The following is a 20331-nucleotide window of genomic DNA, read 5'->3' on the forward strand; positions in this document are numbered from 1 at the left end:
AAGCCTAATCGATGCGTCACCAGAGACAGGACGGCTTGCTGTTGCACGAGCTGCGCAGATGTTCAGAGAACACACACAGAGGTTCTGCTGCACCACGTTGAATGGGGGGGGGGTCCACAGCCAGGACAGCAGGGGAACAGCCGTGCGATGTCAACAAGCTTTAACTAACAGACTGCATGGGCTTATAAGGAGGTGTTCAAACACCCTCGTCTCCTGACTAGGTTCCTCCCCGCTGATGGGGGTGCGCAGTTAAACCGACAAGCTCCTTGTCATCTGCCGGTGATGGAGCTCCCCTGGGGGGGCTTTCCCTCACGGTGCAGAGACACTCGGGAGACAGGCAGGGACCTGGCTTCCCCAGAACCTCAAACACACAAGCAGGCAGCAGCAGCTCTCAGTCACTGCATACCCAGAGAGAGGCAGAGAGAGAGAGGCAGAGAGAGAGAGGCAGAGAGAGAGAGAGGCAGAGAGAGAGAGGCAGAGCGAGAGAAAGGCAGAGAGAGAGAGAGGCAGAGAGAGAGGCAGAGAGAGAGGCAGAGAGAGAGAGGCAGAGAGAGAGAGGCAGAGAGAGAGAGGCAGAGAGAGAAAGGCAGAGAGAGAGAGAGAGAGAGAGAGGCAGAGAGAGAGAGAGGCAGAGAGAGAGGCAGAGAGAGAGAGCGAGAGCGAGAGCAAGAGAGAGAAAGAGTGCAAGAGAGGGTGAGAGAAAGAATGAGAGAGAGCAGTGCCGAGCGAGAGAGAGAGAGAGAGAGAGCGAGCTTCCCAAGCTAACTTTGATGGTTCCCAGCTCATGAATTATACAGGAGCTTCTCAGCCAAGATACAAAACAAGTCATTTAAAACCGCGTGTCCGGAAGGACGGGCGTACCTGGGCGCAGTAAGCAGCTGTCAGCCTGTCACTACCTTGATTGTTCCCTCAACTGGAAATAAGACTGAAACCACTGGCAGTCTGAGGGTGTGTCGACCGCCAGGTGAAATATCAACGGCACGCTTTCCTCGCAATTATCATGATGGAGCCGGCAAATCAGCCTATTGCGCGGCGGCGAGATGAAATCTGTGGTTTGGTTATCAGTGGAAAAGCGTGGCTGTGTGGGGGACTTAATGACATTTTCTGCCCACATAAGATGGAAAACAAAAGCCTTCGGGGAACAACGCAGACCTCTGCCTTCTCCAGCTTGAAGAGGAAAAAAGGTGGTGCATCATGGGGGACATCTTGTCTCGTTGGACCACATGTGGACAGATCAGATTCTCTGAAGACACCTGGTCAGGATAGCATGTTTTTGTCAAGGGTTAGGGTTGAAAATGCAAGAAAATGCTAGGCCAAGACATGGGTTCACTGCCCGGGCACGAGCCCTTCGGCCCAGAAACGAGCCCTTAATGAAGGGTTGAGTTAATGGTGCCGACCTGTGAAGGAAGCTGCAGGCAAAGACGTTGTCATACAGCAGCTCTGAACTCACTGATATGAACTCTGAAAACCAGAGTGGGTGGAATATCTCTGAGAAAACATTTCAAATGAAATGAGAGCGCACGCACACACACACACACACACACACACACACACACACACACACACACACACACACACACACCTCAATGCAAAGTGTTGAGTACAATTTGTCAAAATCAAAGCACTCAGCGCCCAACCCCCCCCCCCCCCCCCCCCCCCCCCCGATCCTTTTGTGCAGATGGAAATACATTTGGGCTGCCGTCAGATGGCTTGTCTGGAGTTCGTCTTGCTGGGGCTCCCAACCGCACACGGGGCCCGGAGTGTAAACACACTCAGACGGAAAGCTGGGGGCAGACCCTTCCAGGATGCAGAGCTCCAAATCTCACTGCATAATGCATTCACTGCACTATGAAGAGAGCTTCAAAAGACCATGAGAGAGCTCCACATCATGGAGAGAGCTTCACAGCATAAAGAGAGCTTCACTGCACCACAAAGAGAGCTTCACATCACCATGAAGAAAGCTTCATAACACCATGAAGAAAGCTTCACAGCATGAAGAGAGCTTCACTGCACTATGGAGAGAGCTTCACAGCATGAAGAGCTTTACAGCATGCAGAGCTTCATAGCATGAAGAGCTTTACAGCACCATGAAGAGAGCTTCACATCATGAAGAGAGCTTCACAGCATAAAGAGCGCTTCACTGAACCACGAAGAGAGCTTCACATCACCATGAAGAAAGCTTCATAACACCACGAAGAGAGCTTCACAGGATGAAGAGAGCTGCACAGCACCATGAAGAGAGCTTCACAGCATGAAGAGAGCTGCACAGCACCATGAAGAGAGCTTCACAGCATGAAGAGAGCTTCACAGCATGAAGAGAGCTTCACAGCATGAAGAGAGCTTCACAGCACCATGAAGAGAGCTTCACAGCATGAAGAGAGCTTCACAGCATCACGAAGAGAGCTTCACAGCATGAAGAGAGCTTCACAGCATGAAGAGAGCTTCATAGCATGAAGAGAGCTTCACAGCATGAAGAGCTTCACAGCACCACGAAGAGAGCTTCACAGCATGAAGAGCTTTACAGCACCATGAAGAGAGCTTCACAGCATGAAGAGAGCTTCACAGCACCACAAAGAGAGCTTCACAGCATGAAGAGCTTCACAGCACCACGAAGAGAGCTTCACCGCATGCAGAGAGCTTTGCAGCACCACCAGTCTCTTAAAAAGCAGGGCTCAAATTATGCCGGGTTAGCCTTGCATCGTCAGACGAATTGCAATCTGCAAAGAAAGTCTTCCTCACCTCTCCATTCATCTTTCAATTTTCAAGAGGGGGAACCAAAGGGCGCAGACCAAAATGACTCTGGACGCAATTGGATAGCTACAACCAATCACAGCAACTGAGCAACGAAAGATTGTAAATAGACAACATGCTTGCATCAAAGAGGATCTTTGAATGTGAACCATCCACATGTCTGTGAACCAGTGTTGCCGTGTTTGCCATAAGAATTTGAAAGAACAAGATGTTTTAAGTAACTACTCAACACACGTTCTACATCAGCGGCAGTCATCTTTGTTGTTGTTGAAAAGGCCTCTAAGGCGATACTCTGTACTGTCATCGTGTTTATCCTTCCTCATATTAGATCATCGGTTTTGATTGGTCGGTCTATCTCTTACCGGGCAGAATTATTTTTGTGCAGGAGGGCAGCCAGAGATTATCTGCAGAGCACATGAAACATGAGCTGGGGAGATTCGTCCGGTTCCCCTGGCTAGTGCAGGGCAGGTTGTGTATTGAATGCAATGATATCCAAATGACTTCAGGTAAGATTACCCTGGTTGTCAAAGCCTTGAACCAAACCCAGTCCATCGGATGAAGCTGTTCACTCTGCACCAAGTCAACTTTTCACTGGAGTCAGCACTTTGCATTTTGAAGTATAAGTATCTGAAAAAAAAAAACATCCACTCACAGCCCCATCAGCCTCAGGATTCATTCTCTCTCTCCGAGGGTAAATCTAAATCTTGGCAGACTCTCCATGGAGAAGTCACAGTATACAATGGTACGGAAGCCATTTTGGATGCAACAAAAAAAAGGGAAGGGCTCTGCAGCCAATCAGCTGATGAGCTCATCTTTGTGCTCCCTGCCCCCCCAAGGCCTTCATGCCTTAACTTCAGTCTCCAAGTACAATAGAGCATACCTCCATGGCGATGCGGAGCAGTCGCCCTTGAGGCTGTCCATTAGTGGCCCAACTTTGGGCCCATGTCCTGTGTGGATGTGTGCTTGAGTGAAAAGGAGAAAAAACTATTTTCTATGCACCATATTCTATAAAAAGAAAAAAACTTTTTTTTGAATGGAAAAGAAAAGACAGGTTGTTTTTCTGTATAGATTACCCTGCTGTGCCGGACTGTGTTTTAATTGACTACATTTGAGATACAATCTCGTGCCTCTACAGTGGGGTTGGGTGTGTGTGTGTCTATTTCTGTGTGTCTGTGTGAGTGTGTGAGTGGCGCAACCACATTAACCGAAACACAATTTGCCGCAAAGAACATGAGGCTAATTCCGCCCCGGTTCGCCCACCTCATCAGCGATGTTCTGTACACACTCACACACGGCTGGGTAGAGTGCTCCTGTGTAATCTTAGACCTCATTGTTGTGGTGCAGCGTTAATAGAATAACTACCGTCACGAGGATACATCAGAAGTATTCCCCGCTTATCTCATTCACATATTATTTGCAGGTAGTGGTGTATATCCCCATAGGGAAGTGTGCGGTTCTGTTTCTGTGGTACTGTTCAAATAAAGGAAAGCATAACTAAAGCAAGCGATGTGTAATTCAGCGATCGACTGACTTTCCAATCGTTTCATAGCTTTGTCTTTAAAAAAAGGACACAATCAGTGGGTTGTATCCAACCAATAGCAGTCCACAAGAGAAACCTCTACAACAGTTTTCCAGTCAGAATATAAACAGAGCGGTGATGCTAATGTTACAGCCGGTGTGGGGGGAAGTTGAAACTAGACATTTTGTGTGGTTCTTGTGCAACGATTACTAAAAACACCCACGGCTACCACGGATGAAACGCTGGCTTGATGAGTGTGTGAAGGGGGTTGGGGTGGGGGACTTGGGAATCATGTACCTGTCTCTGGGCAGATGTGGCCAACTGAAACTGGCAGAACTTGACAGCTTGGTCCAAGGCTACATCCTCATCCACCTGAGAGGGAGAGAGAGGGGGAGGAGGAGAGAGAGAGGGAGAGAGGGAGATAGGGAGAGAGGGAGAGGGAGTGAGCGAGAGAGGGGGAGAGGGAGAGGGAGAGGGGGAGCATAGGAACATAGCAGGTGAGGGGGAAAGGGAGGGAGAGGGAGAAAGGGAGAGAGAGGGAGAAAGGGAGAGAGAGGGAGACGGGGAGAGAGAAGGGGGAATGGGGAGAGGAAAGACAAAGATTGTTCATTATAACATTGAACAACATGTTTGTTTTTCTTTCCTTCCAGTCGTTAATACAAGTAACACATGGGAGGGACGGGTACAGTAGCAGTGGGTTGATTAAAACCAGGCGTTCTGCTGACCACGGCAACATGACCGCGCCCCGTGGCTCGTTCTAATGCGTCTTTGGAGAACAATGGGGGAGACTTAGGGTGACCAGAATCACCCAAACTGCTGATCGCTAGTCTGGAGCGAGCAGGGGAAAAACATTGATTCATCATTTCACATGGGGTGTGTCGGCATAAAAAACGAGAAAACACTGTATTACATCAGCCTCATCCGTAGCGCGCACCTCAGGAGCAGGCTGTATCTGCAAACTACAGTGGAAATCTACCGCATCGTTAGTAGTCAGTAGACCCGTGGCTGTATGCTGACCAGCATGGGGTCTACGCACGCAGCAGGCTGAGCGTAGCCTTCACCCTCTCCTCCACACCTTAAACCAGGCCCGGCTGTGTGTCCTCAACAGACCCTCCATGTACCGGCCAGCGATGGCATCTGCACCAATTAAATATGTGCAAAAAAAAACAAAAAAAAAACGAAACCAGAAAAAACGCAGGAGTGCAGAGTTCCTAGCGTGGGGGCCAGCCTTCAGCCTTGCTAACTGACACATCACCCCCCCCACCCCCCCACCCCAGAACGGCGATGTCGTGACCTCGACGGGGGGTCCACAGAGTGCGGTACGCGACTCCTCCCGTGAGCGCGCGGTCGAGGGCCGAGCTGAGGGTTCTGTCAGCGCGGGCCCCTCAGGGAGGCCCTGAGAGGAGCAGAGCAGCGAGAGGCAGCGTCAGCCTGTCCGTTCATGGGCGCCCAGGGGCTGTTGTCTGTTAGGGGGCCTTCGGGGGGGCCTCAGATGCCAGGCTGGCGAGGCTGTAGGGGTGGGCGGATGCCGAGCGCTTCCGTGGCGAGTCTGGGCTTATTCCCCGAGGTCAGGGGGACGGAAGACGCAGTACACGACGATCCCTTCCGCGTGTCCCTTTATTTCTGCTATAGATTGATTTGCTTTTGCCGTCTTACTTTGCACTTTCGGCGTCTGAAATGTCGCGTGCCTTTTTTAATTAGGGCTATTTTTACTGTGACCGTCCTGTGCTGCCGCGGTGACAGCTGACTTTACCTTCTGGCATTAACAAAGATCATCTTGTATAATATCCGATATAATACTCTGTTTTGTGGCAATTTTGGAGAAATAACCGAATGGCTTTGGACGGTTAAGAGAGCTGACGCCAACAAACAAACAAACAAACCAACCAACATGGTCTCTTGCTGTGGTTGTGTGGAACCACGTTGGTCTATCATCATCCCCTGAATAGGAGGAGGAAATAAACAGCAGAGGCCTCTGGCAGGTTTCCTCTTGGCCTGCGAGGATCTGTCGTGTTCCTTCTACAGACGGTGGAAGCCGTTTCCCGCTACGGCTGTGCGTTTAATCGAATTTTGATAGTGATTTAGATTTTTGGGTCAAACGACCTCCACACCTATATAATCGAGTTGAAACGATTGAGAGAGAAATACTGAATAAATGCATCATGTTTTCAAACTCAAAATATCGCTTGATAATCATGATTTTAATATTTACCTTAATAATCGTGATAATGATTTTTTTTCCCCTAATCGAGCAGCCCTACTTCACGCCTTCTCACTGTTCTCCTTCCCCCCCCCCCCCCCCCCCTGCCTACTGGTTTCACTTCCTGTTCCCGCCCACCCCGGCTGCAGCATCATCACCCACACACACACAGTTTTGTCATAACACTGCTAACATCTCTAGACTCTAGAAGTTAATTTGAGACCAATGCAATTGCAGGCATCCCCTCCTAAGAAATGGCGGCCATCATTCGGCCGAGTACAATTTGACTTCTAAAACGCTGAGCTTAAAACATCCTGTACTGTAGTCAGCACTTGGTTTCAAATGAAGCACCACAAGAACACCTGTACAAAAGCTGTTATACAGTCTAATTGCCAATGTTTGACTATTTTTAAAGGAAAATGTAGTATGAATTGGTGTAACGTTTTGCTAGCAAAGGCCTGTCCATGCTCACGCAGAGTACTGAGTGATAAATGACAAGCAAGGCAGCCTGTGCTACATCTCAGTGGCAGGCTACAGCTAACTTACCTTAGCTGCAGCCTGAACTACAGCTAACTTAGCATAGCTGCAGCCTGCGCTATATCTCAGCAGCAGGCTAACTTAGCTTTGCTTTGATTCTAATAAACATCAAAGTCTTGTAATTGTGTCCCGTTTGAAAAGTTTGTTACACTCCCATACAAAAATATAGGATGTGTTCATCAGTAACAGTTCGATTTTTTGAGATCAATTTTTGTGATCTATTCGCCACATAAAGGGTTGTATAGTCTTATAGTTGTATAGGGTTGTATAGTCTTGTGGTTGCATATTTGGTTAATCACTCTCTAGTGTAGATTTTGGTGTCATGAAACATTGCGTACGTGGCGCAAAAATAATGAATTAGACTCGCACACAAACCAGGGTTTGTGAGCGTGTGACCTGGTTTGTGAGCGTGTGTGTGTGTCGGATCGGGACAGAATGTGCAGAAGCATGTGGAGCCCTTTACCCACATCAGTTTACTAACGTGCAAAGGGTAATTACTCCAGTGATGAGTAATTACACAACCTTACAACTGTCTGGAGGTGTCAACATAACGGATGAGTCATTTTGCAAGCTCGCTGTCTCAACGTGTCGGAGAACGAGGCTACGATCAGCAGGGACACGGAGGAGGGCTCTGCAGTACAGTGAAGACACGCTGCTAATTAAGTCTGCAGAATGCCGCTAAATAAGTGCATTATTTGTTAGGTGCACAAGACTTCAACACGACGTCGGTGTTGTACATAAAGAGACAGAACTGGGGTTCCCGCCAACGATTAATTAGCTCTGGTTCGAAGCCAATGGTTTTGTTAGTCTGCCAAGAAAAACATTAAAGATACCCATGTGGTCGTATTAAAATGTATTTTTTTTTAATGTATTTAAATTAAAAAATGACTCACGAATACCATACCAGGCTTACAGTTTCAACATCGTTTTACATTTTCGAACCCTTTTAACTCTTTAGTCACGAGGCAAAAAAAAAAACACAAAAAACTGACTCGAGAAAAACAGCGCAGAACATTTTAATCACCAGGCAATCAACGACGGTCGAGTAAAACGAGCACGGCCCGCTCTTGCAATGCGGTTTAACGTGAGCAGCGTCCTCACGCATTGCCTCTCCCCCCCCCCCCCCCCCCCCCTTACCTGTTTGATGAGCATGTACGTCTCCGACATGATCTTCTCGATGCGCGCCAGGTCGTAGGTCATCACCTTCTGGCCCTGCTGCCAGACCCTGTAGGCGTCCAGCAGCAGTGTTTTACCGGACTCCACGTCTTCCAGGAGCTTCCTCTTCCTGTTGGGCCTCCGCAGCAGACCCTGCTCCGGGGGCCCTCCGTGGGCCGCCAGGGGCCCCGTGGCCTTGGCCCCCGGGGCCTGGAGCAGCTGCTGCCTGCAGCTGATGCTCAGCTCCTCCAGGGAGAGGTCCGCGGTCCGGCTGGCCTCCGTCGCCTTCTCCCCGGGCTCCGCCGCAGCCCTGGGGGCCTGGAGACCCGGCGGGTGGCCCTGCGTCTCCGTGAGAGCCGAGGGCCTCCTCCAGGGGCCGGGGTCCATCTCCATGGGCTCCTCCGGCCCCTGGGGCCCGGGGCCTTCCGACGAGGGCACGGTCTCCGCCGTCGCAGGCTTGGGTTCCGGGACCTTGTCTGGGGTTTCCGGGCCCGGCTGGAGTGCCCCGAGCAGGGCCTCGCAGGGCCCCGTGTCGGAGGGGCCCTCGGTGAGGCCGGGCTTCTTGGGCAGCGTGTGTTGGCCGTCCTCGGCGCTGGGCCGGAGGGCGGAGTCTGCCGTGGTCATCTCCCCCATGGGGGGGGCGCACGGATTGGACGACTGCTCGGTCACCTTGGGGGGGGGGGGCACCAGAGGTGTGTTAGAGGGGGGAAGGGAGTGCAGGGAGCCGTCAGCTCTGGAGGTATACAGGAGTGTGTGTCTGTCTGCTCTCTTACCCCGGTGAGGCTGTCCAGGCTGTCCTCCAGCACCTTCACAGTGAGGAAAAATGCACTCTTGGCCAGAACTTGCCGATCCACATCTCGCAAATATTTCCTTCAGAGCAGCAAACAGAAGAGACAGACAGACAGACAGACAGACAGCGGAAGAGAGAGATATAGAGAGAGGGACGGACAGACAGAGGAACAGAGAGAGAGACGGATAAAGAGACAGAGAGAGAGGCACACACCGGGAGACAGAGACAGACAGGGAGAGAGAGAGACACACACAAAAACACACACACACACACACACACACACACACACACACACACACACACACACACAAACACAGACAGAGACAGAGAGACAGAGAGAGACGTTAACACTCGGTAGAACAGACACAGTGGTGATAAAAGGGCAACGCCCGGGAGAGTGCGCGTCTTACTTTCCCTGGTCGGGGTTCCTCTGGAGCATGAAGGACACCTTGAGGAGCGTGTCGTGGTCCTTGAGCTGAGACAGCACCTCCAGCAAGAGGACGATGGAGCGGTTCATATGAGACGCAAAACTGCCCGGCCGGTCAATCTCATCCACCGGGATACGCCAGATGCCCTGGAGGCGGAGCCAGAGGGGAGGGAAGAGGGGAGAAAACACAGAAAAACAGACTTCAAGAGAGGGAATGAATCAGCGGGTTTGCTCTGCGTTGGTGCGTGCGTTATGGACGCCCCCTGACAACAACATGGCGCCGACATGTGCTTTCCCATGGCCTTGGCTTTTCCCCCTCCAGCTGCCGTGGTTACAGCTGTCGTTTTCAAAACATGAGTCACCGACCTGAACGCCGTCCAACGGCCATAAAACGATCCGTCCAGATCAATCTGACCGGTGTGGGCACGGGCACGCTGACAAAACCCGGTCCCGTGATTGGTTGGAAGTGCAACGGGTTAACGGTTAGGCAGGCGCGAGGAGGGGTTCGTTATTTTCGGAGCGCGCAGGTAACTGCGTTAACGCGCCTCCAGGGGTCACAGACACGCGGCGGCCGTGGAAAACAATTAACGGTCAGAAGACAGGGGGGGCAAACGAGGAGCCAGAGAGCGGGCATTGGGCGATGACAGCCCTAATGAGACGAAGGGAAGACGTGGAGATCCTTGAGACCGCCTGTAGGGTGTGGGGCGTGTGTGTGTGTGTGTCAGCTCAACACGTGTGTGTGCTTGCGTGCGCAGAGGAGGGACGTTCTGCTAGCACAGCGCGCGCGCGTGCGTGCGTGCGTGCGCTCTTTCTGGGCAGGCACCCCATGGCTGCCTCATTAGAGCGCTGTTCCGTCTGGCTTCATGAAACCGTTAGGAATCAGCGAGGGCGCAAAAGGAAAAACAATCTTCGGGGCGGAAAAAAAAATAGAGAAAAAATAAAAAGCCTGCGGGGACTCTTCCGCCGTCCCTCGACCGGGGCCGCTGTAGAAACCACGGCAGCGAGCACGTCGGCCAATCGATTGCTCCCTATTTGCTGGGGGATTAAGGTAGATGTGTTTGTCTCTTACGGAGACACAGAGCACAGGGCCGGCTGACCCGCGACGCACACGCCCTGGCAGCGGGCGCGCGGCCGGGGACGGCTTCAGCGCTCCACCGCATTGATTGTTGACGAGCGAGCGAATGGTTGTCTCGGCTTCCCGCCTCAGCCAAGAAGCGCTACTTCAAAGGCGGGACTATCTACTGCCACCACCACCACCCCCACCACCACCACCACCGCCCTATTCACCCCCCCCACTGGGTCTCAACCATTCCCCAAAAACAAGTCCGGAACAGAGCAGAAAAACAGGACGAACTGTGACATAACCGCCACAACCACGGTTCCCGCTGGAAGGAAGAGGAAACGGGATCAATGGGTCGCATCTCGGGGGGCCCCGGGGAGCCGGTCGGGGCCCCTCCAGGGACAGGGGCCCCCCCTCGCATCCTGGTGCCGTCCTCCAAGCAGACCTGAGGTGTATTAAGCGGATGACAAATGTCAATACGTCGTCCCCAACAAATTCCCCCCGCGATCCGCGGCGATAACCAAAGCAGAGGGAGTTCGCTGCGTCCCTTTTCCTGATTCCCGTCCCTGACGGATCACGTGGGAACCCGGCCAAATCCTGGTGGCCCGGGAAGGGGCTTTAATCAGAGGGTTAATGGATCTGATTCTGGGCAGACAAACGGTGAGCGAGGGAGCGAGAGAGAGAGAGGGAGAGGGAGAGAGAGAGAGAGGGAGAGAGGGAGCGGGGCTTCCTGAAAGCTTGACGTGGAAGAACAAAAAGGAACACGCACACCATTTACTCAATGATGTAATCGGGGGCTTAGGGTGGTTCCAACATTTCACTGTACCGACGACCCAAATCGCAACGCAGGGGGGGGAAGAAGGAAGAGGGTTGGTTGGTGGTGGTGGTGGTGGGGGCTCTGGATAAAAGGGCTCTAATGGAGGAGCACTGCTCCCGAGCAGGGAACCATTGAGCCAAAGCAAATCTGTTTAGGGAGAGCAGAATCGTGGCTTTACCACAGATTAGGATGTAGCGCCAAAGATAAAGCAGATTTATAGTGGGGTCGGGTGGTGTGTGGGGTAGCGTGAACACACATTGATAAAAAGGGAGGCATAGCATTGGGTATGGCAACGGGGGGCCGATCATGGAGGGGGTCAGGGGCGGGGGCAGACAGACAGCTATAGAGACCGAGACAGAGAGACAGAGACAGATAGAGAGAGAGACAGACAGACAGAAAGAGATAGAGACAGATACAGACAGAGAGAGAGAGACAGAAAGAGAGAGAAAGAGACAGATACAAAGAGACACAGAGACAGACAGAGATAGAGACAGTCACAGACAGAGAGAGACGGAGAGAGAGACAGACAGACAGACAGACAGACAGACAGCTATAGAGATCAAGACAGAGAGACAGATAAAGACAAAGAGACAGAGAGACAGAAAGACAGAGAGAGAGACATCAGGCCCAGAGATGTAGTAGTACAGCGATGACACACTGATCAGTGGGAGGAACATGGTAGAACTACAGGTAAGCCTCCACTTGGAAGAGAAACCACGGGCCTGTTTTTCGAAGTTCAACTTGTGACTCTAGAGCATCAGTCCCAGTATTGACTGGGAGTAATCCCATCGTCAGGGTTCGGGATAGTAACGTGAGAATAATCCTCATAACGAAAGCATTACAAGCACTACACTGCGTCTGTGCCTGGCTCCAGATCGGGTGCTATAAAAGGAGAGAGGCCGCCGAGGAGGATAGCAGCTAGGGGTAAAAGAGCAGAGTGTGACACATTCAGAGGGGATCAGCGAAAAGACATTCTCCCACCCTTCTCCCGGTCCAAGAGGGAACATGCCCTGACTGCCGCTCACCAATCTGTGCCCAGAACAGCCTCCGTCATGGGAAGACCCCCCCCCCCCAACAAGTCCATTCAAAACCAAAAAAACAGGACAAACTATGACATAAATTCAGAGGACCAGGAATTGTGCCAACAACAGGAGGAGCCAACTGCATTCCTTCCAAGGAAAAATATTTTTTTTTGTATCGATGCATAACTGAAAGCTGTTAATAATTATATACGAGTGGAAGAAAGCCAAAGGGAAAACTTTTTAACCTGGGACACATTTTCCAATCATATTGGGTCTAAGGGACGAATGCGGGGAACAGTTTTTAAGATCTGTCCAGAAATGAGCGAGAACGCAGCCGTAATCCACGAAAAACTGTCTACAATGTAATCCTTTCCAATGCACGTCCTCTCAAAGTGCTTTTGCTGCTGGGCTCGGATTATATATTCTTACATTATCAAAAGGATCCCGACAGAGAAGCACAACTTTTCTCTTTACCTTTTGCTTGATCCCAAACTGTTTGTTATTTTGTCGGACTCCAAGTCCCACTCAAGGGGAAGTCTCGCGATAGTTCAGGAAGGGCGGAGAGTTTGCTGTGTTGGATGTGAGAAAGCGTAGCTTTGTGTTATCCTGAAGATTCGGGTAAAGGAGAGATTGCAATGACAATAGGGACATTTCCTGCAACAATGGGATGGGATTCCAGAGCGAGACTTCTCCTTGAGCGAGACTTGTTTGGACACAATAATGAACAGAACAACTATTTTACAGAATGTACATTTACGGGCGCTGTAGCCCCATAGGATTACATTGCAGACGGTTTTCTCGTTTGCATTACGCATTACGGCTTCAGCGTTCTTGCTCAATACCGGACATATTTCAAGAATTGTTGGCCACGTTAGTCCTTAGAACCAATCCTTTTGGAAACTAGTTTTACTTTGAAAGTACATTAACCATCTACCAAAAAAAGTGGTTCAAAGTAAAGAACATTGAAACTGCGGCCAAAGTTGACCTGCTGTAATCTGAAAAGAAACGGCCAAACTGTTACTGTAAAAAATATTAAGCCACACACACACACACACACACACACACACACACACACACACACACCAGGAGCAGTGCTGTGTTAGCAGTAACTGCCCCCAGGCATACACATGTTGGCACTGACCATGTAAGTGCATAGGGCTCTCCCATCCCCTTCGGCGTACATACATAGCATGGCAGTCCCTACAGAGCAGCTTCACACTCCCAGCCTACTGCATCTGTTTCCTGTCATGACCCCGGTGGAGACCGGGGGACCCAGGAAGCCTGGGAATACCCAGGAGCAGGGCCTCCCTCACAGCTCCACCCCAGACCGTACAGGCAAACTACACACGTGCGACACACGATACGAAAATAACAAAAGCACGTTTCAAAATACGCTCGCGTCGCCGCCGGCGGAGTCTGGGAAGTTCTCAGCGGCAGAGCGAGAGAGCGCTAGGGAAGGACGGCTCGCGACTCACCATCACCGTAGGAAAGCTAGTCCATTGGCTCCGGAGCTACTCCCGCGGTCGCTCTCTTTTGGACAGTTTCCCGCTGGCCTCAGTCGTGCCAGCAGCAGCAGCAGCAGCAGCAGCGGCGGCGGCGGGCGGTCCTAGCCGTGCCCCCCCACCCCCGAGAAGAGGCTCGTGCACCCGCAGCGAGGGAAGGGCTGCATGTGTGCGCTGGGGCTGCAAGACCCGCCGGTGGAAAAATGGCAGGAACCGCGACCGCGCGCGGAACACAACACGAGCGAGAGGAGTAGAAGGAGGAGGCGGAGGAGGAGGAGAGGGAGGAGGAGGCAGGGCTGACAGGAGCAAAACAAGCCGAGGGCTGAGGCAGGGTGTCAGCGGCGGGAGAGGCGAGAGAGGCTTCTTCTGACAGGCAAACTCGCTAGCTCCTCTCCTTCTCTCAAGCCTTGCCATCTCACAACATAACGCCCACACACTTACTTTCCCCCTGACCCCACTACTCCCTCCCCCCCCCCCCCCCCCTCTCTCTGCTCTGCTCCCTCTCACCACACACACACACACACACACACACACACACACACCGAGAAGAGCCAATCCCCCGCCCGGGCTTGGCTAGCCTATCAGGGGAGCACGGCTGGATAAGTCCCGCCTGTTGAGAGCACACCCACGCACCAAAACACAGGAGTTGGGAGAGGAAGAGAGAGTGAGAGAGAGAGTGAGATCGAGAGCGAGAGCGCGAGTGCGGGGCGCGGAGAGGGTGGGATTCAAGGGGGGGGGGGGGGGGGGAGAAGGAGGAGGAGGAGGGGGTGGGAAGCGTTGAGGTGGGAGAACACAAAGCGAGCAGTTAAAGGGAGCGGGAGCACGACGGAAGAGACGCTCGCCCAGCCACAGAGTTAAAGAGAGCATCGGCAGCACCGGGTAAACACGGGGCGGGGGCGGCCGTACGCACGCGCCCCCGCGGAGCAGGGGAGGAGAGGGAAGGAGACGAGACAAAAGCTGAAACAGAAAGGGTGTCGCCTGCACGGGCCAGATAATGCTGCACGTACACAAGCACACAACAATGATTCATCGCAGCAGACAGTCCTGCGAGCAACAAGCCCACAGCGTGGTGACCGCCCACACCTTCTGCCTCTCTTGTCATTCCTGGACGTCTCTCTGCATCCCTCCTTCCTCCCTCTCTCTCCCTCCCTCCCTCCCTCCCTCCCTGGCCGATCACAACAAAGTCCCCGACCAAACATATGTCCGGTTTTTTCGCCCGAGGGGCTGGAACACTGAAAATGTTGGAGGACCTACCAGATCAGGAGGGCGAGGAGGGACATTGCTGTCGAAGGCAGAAGTTGGCCTCCGGGATTGCAAATTAAAACCAAACTCAACTTCAGGCACTCTATACATGTCCTAAGCAGGCTCAGTGCTCCACCCCCGCAACCCCATGCACAGAGCTCCACCTCCGCTGCCTGTCGGCAAAGAGCCAACCCACTGGGTATGAGGCTAGGGCTAGGGGAGGCTGCCTGCACGGCCCAGTGGAACCCAAACACTGAGCACATTCAGTTTTGAACAGAATACTTGGGTTTTCCCTTTTTATTGCATCTAGCATAAGGACGATACCATCTGACATGATATGAAGATAGTCAAAAATTGTTGTTGTGCATCCATATGCTAATTCAGATAGGCTTGATGGTGTAATTTGCTTTTCTACTTCCTCACAATATTGATGTTTCTGGACTTCCTCCTTCTGGTTTAATACAAATGACAAAGGATGCCTTTATACATAAACATAATTAAATAAATAGACAAACTATCTTGTTTTTATCTTTTAAAAACCCAAAAAACCCAACAATCTTCCATTTATCCCTAACAGCAAGCAAAGATTATAGCCAAGAAAAGCCTACACCAAGAGGATGTGCAAAGCAGTTATCAGGGACAATCTGATTTGAGACCGTAACGCGGCATTACATTTCTTTCTTTCAGAAAAAAGAGAAGTATGCAATGCATGAGTTAAGGTTAAGGTGTGTGTGTTTGGGTCTCTGTGTGTGTGTCTGTTGCCGTCTCTGTGTGTGTGTGTGTGTGTGTGTGAACCGAGTCGATTTCTCTTTCCTGCCATCACAAGTCCTGCAGCTCACAGTACATCAGCCGTGACACCAAAGCTCCTGATTACCTGGTACCACATACACCTCCTGGGCCGACTCAAAGCCGTGGCTTCACTCGAAAAGGCAGTTTCTACGAGTGCTGCGACCGAGGTTGGAAGGCGCTAACCTAACGGTTGAAGGGTTGATGACCAGAAAAACTGTTTTGACTTGGCCTCAAATCCGTGCCCATCATGGGATGTAGACGGCATTAATTATGCAACGTGGCTCCGACTGATCTGCATCGTTTGGGGGGCTCCGGTATATGGGTTACTTTAGGCCGGCTGGGTACGTATGAACCAGCCAAGAGTGGGAGGCAAAAGTAGGGCATGGGGGGAAACTACATATGGCATGCCCAGCGTTGACCACCTGCCACCAGCGAGCTGCGCGTGCTTCACCAGCACGACGTGTCCAGGAAGTGACCACCACATAGGATCCAAGAAGGGCTTTGGTCCCACACTCCGCTCCCCATTCCGGCATTCCGGTTCTGCTCAGTCCTTCACCGAGGAATGACAGCGATGATCCATTTAGTTTGTGCCAACGGTTGGCCAGGCTTGTGAACCAGCAGTCAGGTCACCGGCTCCAGAATGCATATCTGTTTAATGCGTGTAGTACACCACTTTTCCCCGGGCACTAACTTTTTTTCTCTCGACGAGCACAGGAGTCGATACGCCAGAGTGTAACGTGCGTTAAAATCCCCTATCTTCTCTTCTTGGGTTTTTGCGAATAAACCAAGCGCCAGCAGTGCAATCTTACCAAGGCCTGGTTTATAAATACACAGGGGGGGGATGATATACTCCCATGTAGGCTGGGAGAGCCACTGCTAGGGAGGGAGGGAGGGAGGGAGGGAGGAGGAGACACTAAAGCTTCAACAGTTGGTGTAGGGAGGCAGCAGGTTTTGCTCCAGAAGGCGATTCTGGGAGCCCAGTGGGGCTGAGGTGTGTGGCTCTGCCAACTCTACCCCCACTCCCACTACCACCACCACCCCCCATCAGCGCTGCTCTCCTACCACCACCACCGGCCCCCGGACCCACTGCCCGCTGCCCCTACACTTTCGGGCGCCCTCACTTTATGTCCGCCACACACCTGCGCTCCGACCAGGTGATCAGAGGAAAGCACCGGAACCAAGGTGGCGAGGGGACGGATCGCTCACACTCTTCGAGACGCTCGCGGACGGCGCCGCGCCTCCGTCGACGCCCGGCGACCGTAGCCGTGATGAGTGTGTCCGTGTGGACGCCACTCAATAGATAGAATGTGAAGGGAGATGAGTGTCACGTGAAATGCACTCCGGATCAACACAGTCATTTACTTGGATGGAACCCTCTGTAAGACTTGTCAACGAGACAGACAAGAGAACAATACCCCCGCCCCCCCTCATGTTTTCCTATTCAGCAAACAGCCTTTGTGTCTGGGGTTTGACCACATTCAGGCTTGTCTGAGTGCATTAAATAGATTCTGGTGAATAGCGAAAAATCGCGAGTATTACAAAAATGATAATACGCTCTTTGATACCCTGAACCGATTCACAATGCACGGCTGAACACATTAAACAGAAAATAATAAAGCACTATTAAAGATGAGGACCCACACCAACAGTGTTAATGTTTGCTAAAGAAACAGCAAACCGAAGAAAGATCACCTCGAAAATTGCCAGATTGTCTTTAAGTTCATGAATGTCTAATTATTAATTAATTATCACGTCTAATTGGCTATTTCCACCTGCAGAAGTATATGACATGTGAAACTATCAAAGTGAGTGTTTCTCCTGAGCCGTACATGAGGCATAGAGGTGCCAGATCTGGAGTAAACGGCCAATCTGCTGTGCGTCGTGCCTTACATTGAACAGGTTCGTCTTGTTTCTCTCGCAGAAAAGTCCTTGTGCTGGCATGTGCTTGAGCTGTTGCCATGGGACACTGCTTCCTAGCAACACATCTCGGGCCCACTGTAGGTTCTGAGGAGAAGAGAGAGAGAAAAGCAATGATTATTCACACACACACACACACGCACACACACGCACACACACAATAGATCTGTGGACATGGGTGAGGATGGAAACACAGCGGCATTTCACCGCTTCGTTTGGCAATAACAGGGAAAACCCAAACCCCAGAAACACTCTCTCACACTGGAGGCCGTGGTCGGTGTTCTGCAGCCAGGGGGAAACGGACAAAAGGGGGGGGGGAAGGAAAACAACAACAACAACAACAACAACAACAACAACAACAACGACGACGACGACGACGACGACGAGGAAAACATGTTCCTGATCCGAGGGGAGCAGGAACGCGGAGGCATGCACGGCTGTGACTCACACGCCGGTGACTCACAGCACGCGGGCGTCTAACCTGCAGGCCGGCCAGCTACCTACACATGCCTGTTTGGCGGATAACAGCAGAAGATTACTGCTCCGTGCCCCCCCCACCCCCCCCCCCCCCCGCCCCCACAGCGGGGAGCCTCGCAGGTCCCAGTCAATAAAAGAAAAGGTGGGGAATTAAATGGAAAAGGTCCAAAAGGCTTTTAAAGTGGGCGGAAGGGAGGGGGGGGGGGGGGTTGGGCGGATGTAAAGGCAAACAACTTCATCACATCATGTCGTCAATCAAGCGAGCGTGGTTCCGATCCCCTGGCGCAGGGGCCTGACGTAACTTCTACTTTCATCCCGGCATACAAAGAGAAGCAAGAAGTCATAAACCAGAGGGGGAAAGCCTTGGCCGAATATCAACGGTTCACTTCAGAGGCTGTCGGAGGGACAAGACGGTTTGAAGTGCAACGTTGTGGTTCTGCGGAACGCTGCTGGAAGAGCAGGAAAGGTTACAAGACCTGAGCCAAGGGAGTACTCGATTGCATGGATCAGAGGGAGTCAGGGAGTACCTGTTGTTGTTGTTGACGATGACAACTTTGCCGGTGGGAATATCATGTAGTCAAAAGGTCAAAAGGTCTGGGTTGTGTTCCTCCAAAGTCTACACCCTGACCTGTGTGCATCGTTGAGTGAGCCTTAATGCCCCACGCAGGTTGCTTTGTCACTTTGAGTCAACTCGGACAACTCAGACTTTTGGTTCAATGGGGTATTTATTTTTTAAGTTTGCATACAGAATGCAGCCAGCGTCTATTTTCAACCACAGCCCACATGTCACCACTTCCATTAACGCCTAGATAAAATGTAATCAGGATGTACAAAGCCATTTCCTGTAGGCACACCATCCCTGTAATGGAACCAGGACCGATTCCTCTAGGCCTACCGAAGCTGTCTAATGGAATGCAACCCGTCGAGAGATAGCGGGTTGTACGGTACACGGGTATCCAAGGCAACGCAAAAGTGACATTTGGGAGTGATGGCCCACAGCTGACAGGGTTAACCGACATCCTTCTGCAATTCAATGATGAAGATCAGCTTTGGTCTTCTTAGGAGGTACACGGAAACTTGAAACGAAAAACAGAAAAGTTGAAGGTAGCGGGTTATTTAAGCTTCATTAACAAGCCAGTGTGGAAGAGGTAGAGATGTTGTAGCAAAAAGCACAGAGTGGTCCAAACATCGGTCTAACGCTGAGCTACCGCTGCAAAATGTGCAGAGTCTCATTCAGCATGAGCAACACTATCTCTCAGCTGCTGATGGTGCGATAACCACATCCAGGGACCAGACTCACATGCTGTGTGAACGAAGGTCCGATGTGCGGAACACACCGAAGAACCTCGCTCAAACGTCTTCCTCACAATTGAATCCCAACCAAGGAAAATAAATACGCTAAACATGAGCCGCAATAACACGGGACAGGAGGATGGCACAGCGAAAGCTCAACACAAGCTCCCCAGTGCCAAGCTGGCTGAGAGGGTGCACTGCGCTACCGCCCACACACACACACACACACACACACACACACGGACACGTGCTCACACACCGACGCAGAGACACACACACGCGGACACACACACACACACACACACACACACACACACACACACGCTGTTTCAGCACTTCGTTTAAATCTGCAGGGATTCTGTGTGCCCGGCAGGAAGTTCCAAACATTTAAATAAAATGGCTTAGTTTGGTGTTTTCTCCTTCACGCCAACCCATAGAGACATGGTAGGGATGAGCTACACAATCGTTGTGGTGTTCTATAGGTTTAGATGGGAATATTCTGCTGCAAATATCAACAGTAATGGCAGAAGTCCACCAAGAAAAGCAATAAAGGAATACTCTGACTTTTTGGGGAAATAAGGTTATTTTCTGCTTTCCCCTGAAGCAAGTGAGGCAAGAAGCGCCGTACAATTATTTCACTCAATCAGCCCAGTGCTCGTTTTGACATAGTTAGCTTTGGACAGAGTTATCAAAAATCAATGGAAGCAGCTGAGTTGGACTAGCTCCATCAGTGAAGTGATGGGAAAACACACCATTCCAGCTAACTCGAAGTAAAGATGTTTTTGCGATTTCACGAATCTCTTTGTGAACATTGAATCTGTGTCTTTGTTCAA

The 20331-nt window shown here is 51.5% G+C and overlaps 1 protein-coding gene across 5 annotated transcripts in view; it reads right to left on the reverse strand.

The window, feature by feature from the left end:
- Positions 1-20331, reverse strand: part of cabin1 (calcineurin binding protein 1) — a 52288-nt gene that overhangs the window by 7828 nt on the left and 24129 nt on the right. For all 5 annotated transcript variants that reach the window (XM_079745099.1, XM_079745100.1, XM_079745098.1 and 2 more), the window contains 5 exons: positions 17702-17815; positions 9363-9526; positions 8936-9032; positions 8145-8831; positions 4568-4642 (listed from right to left, as the gene is read on the reverse strand). In XM_079745099.1, the coding sequence (XP_079601225.1) occupies positions 4568-4642; positions 8145-8831; positions 8936-9032; positions 9363-9526; positions 17702-17815 (1137 nt within the window). The remainder of the gene's footprint in view (positions 1-4567; positions 4643-8144; positions 8832-8935; positions 9033-9362; positions 9527-17701; positions 17816-20331) is intronic.

Source organism: Pollachius pollachius (genome assembly GCF_949987615.1).
Source record: "Pollachius pollachius genome assembly, chromosome: 1".
Taxonomy (NCBI): domain Eukaryota; kingdom Metazoa; phylum Chordata; class Actinopteri; order Gadiformes; family Gadidae; genus Pollachius; species Pollachius pollachius.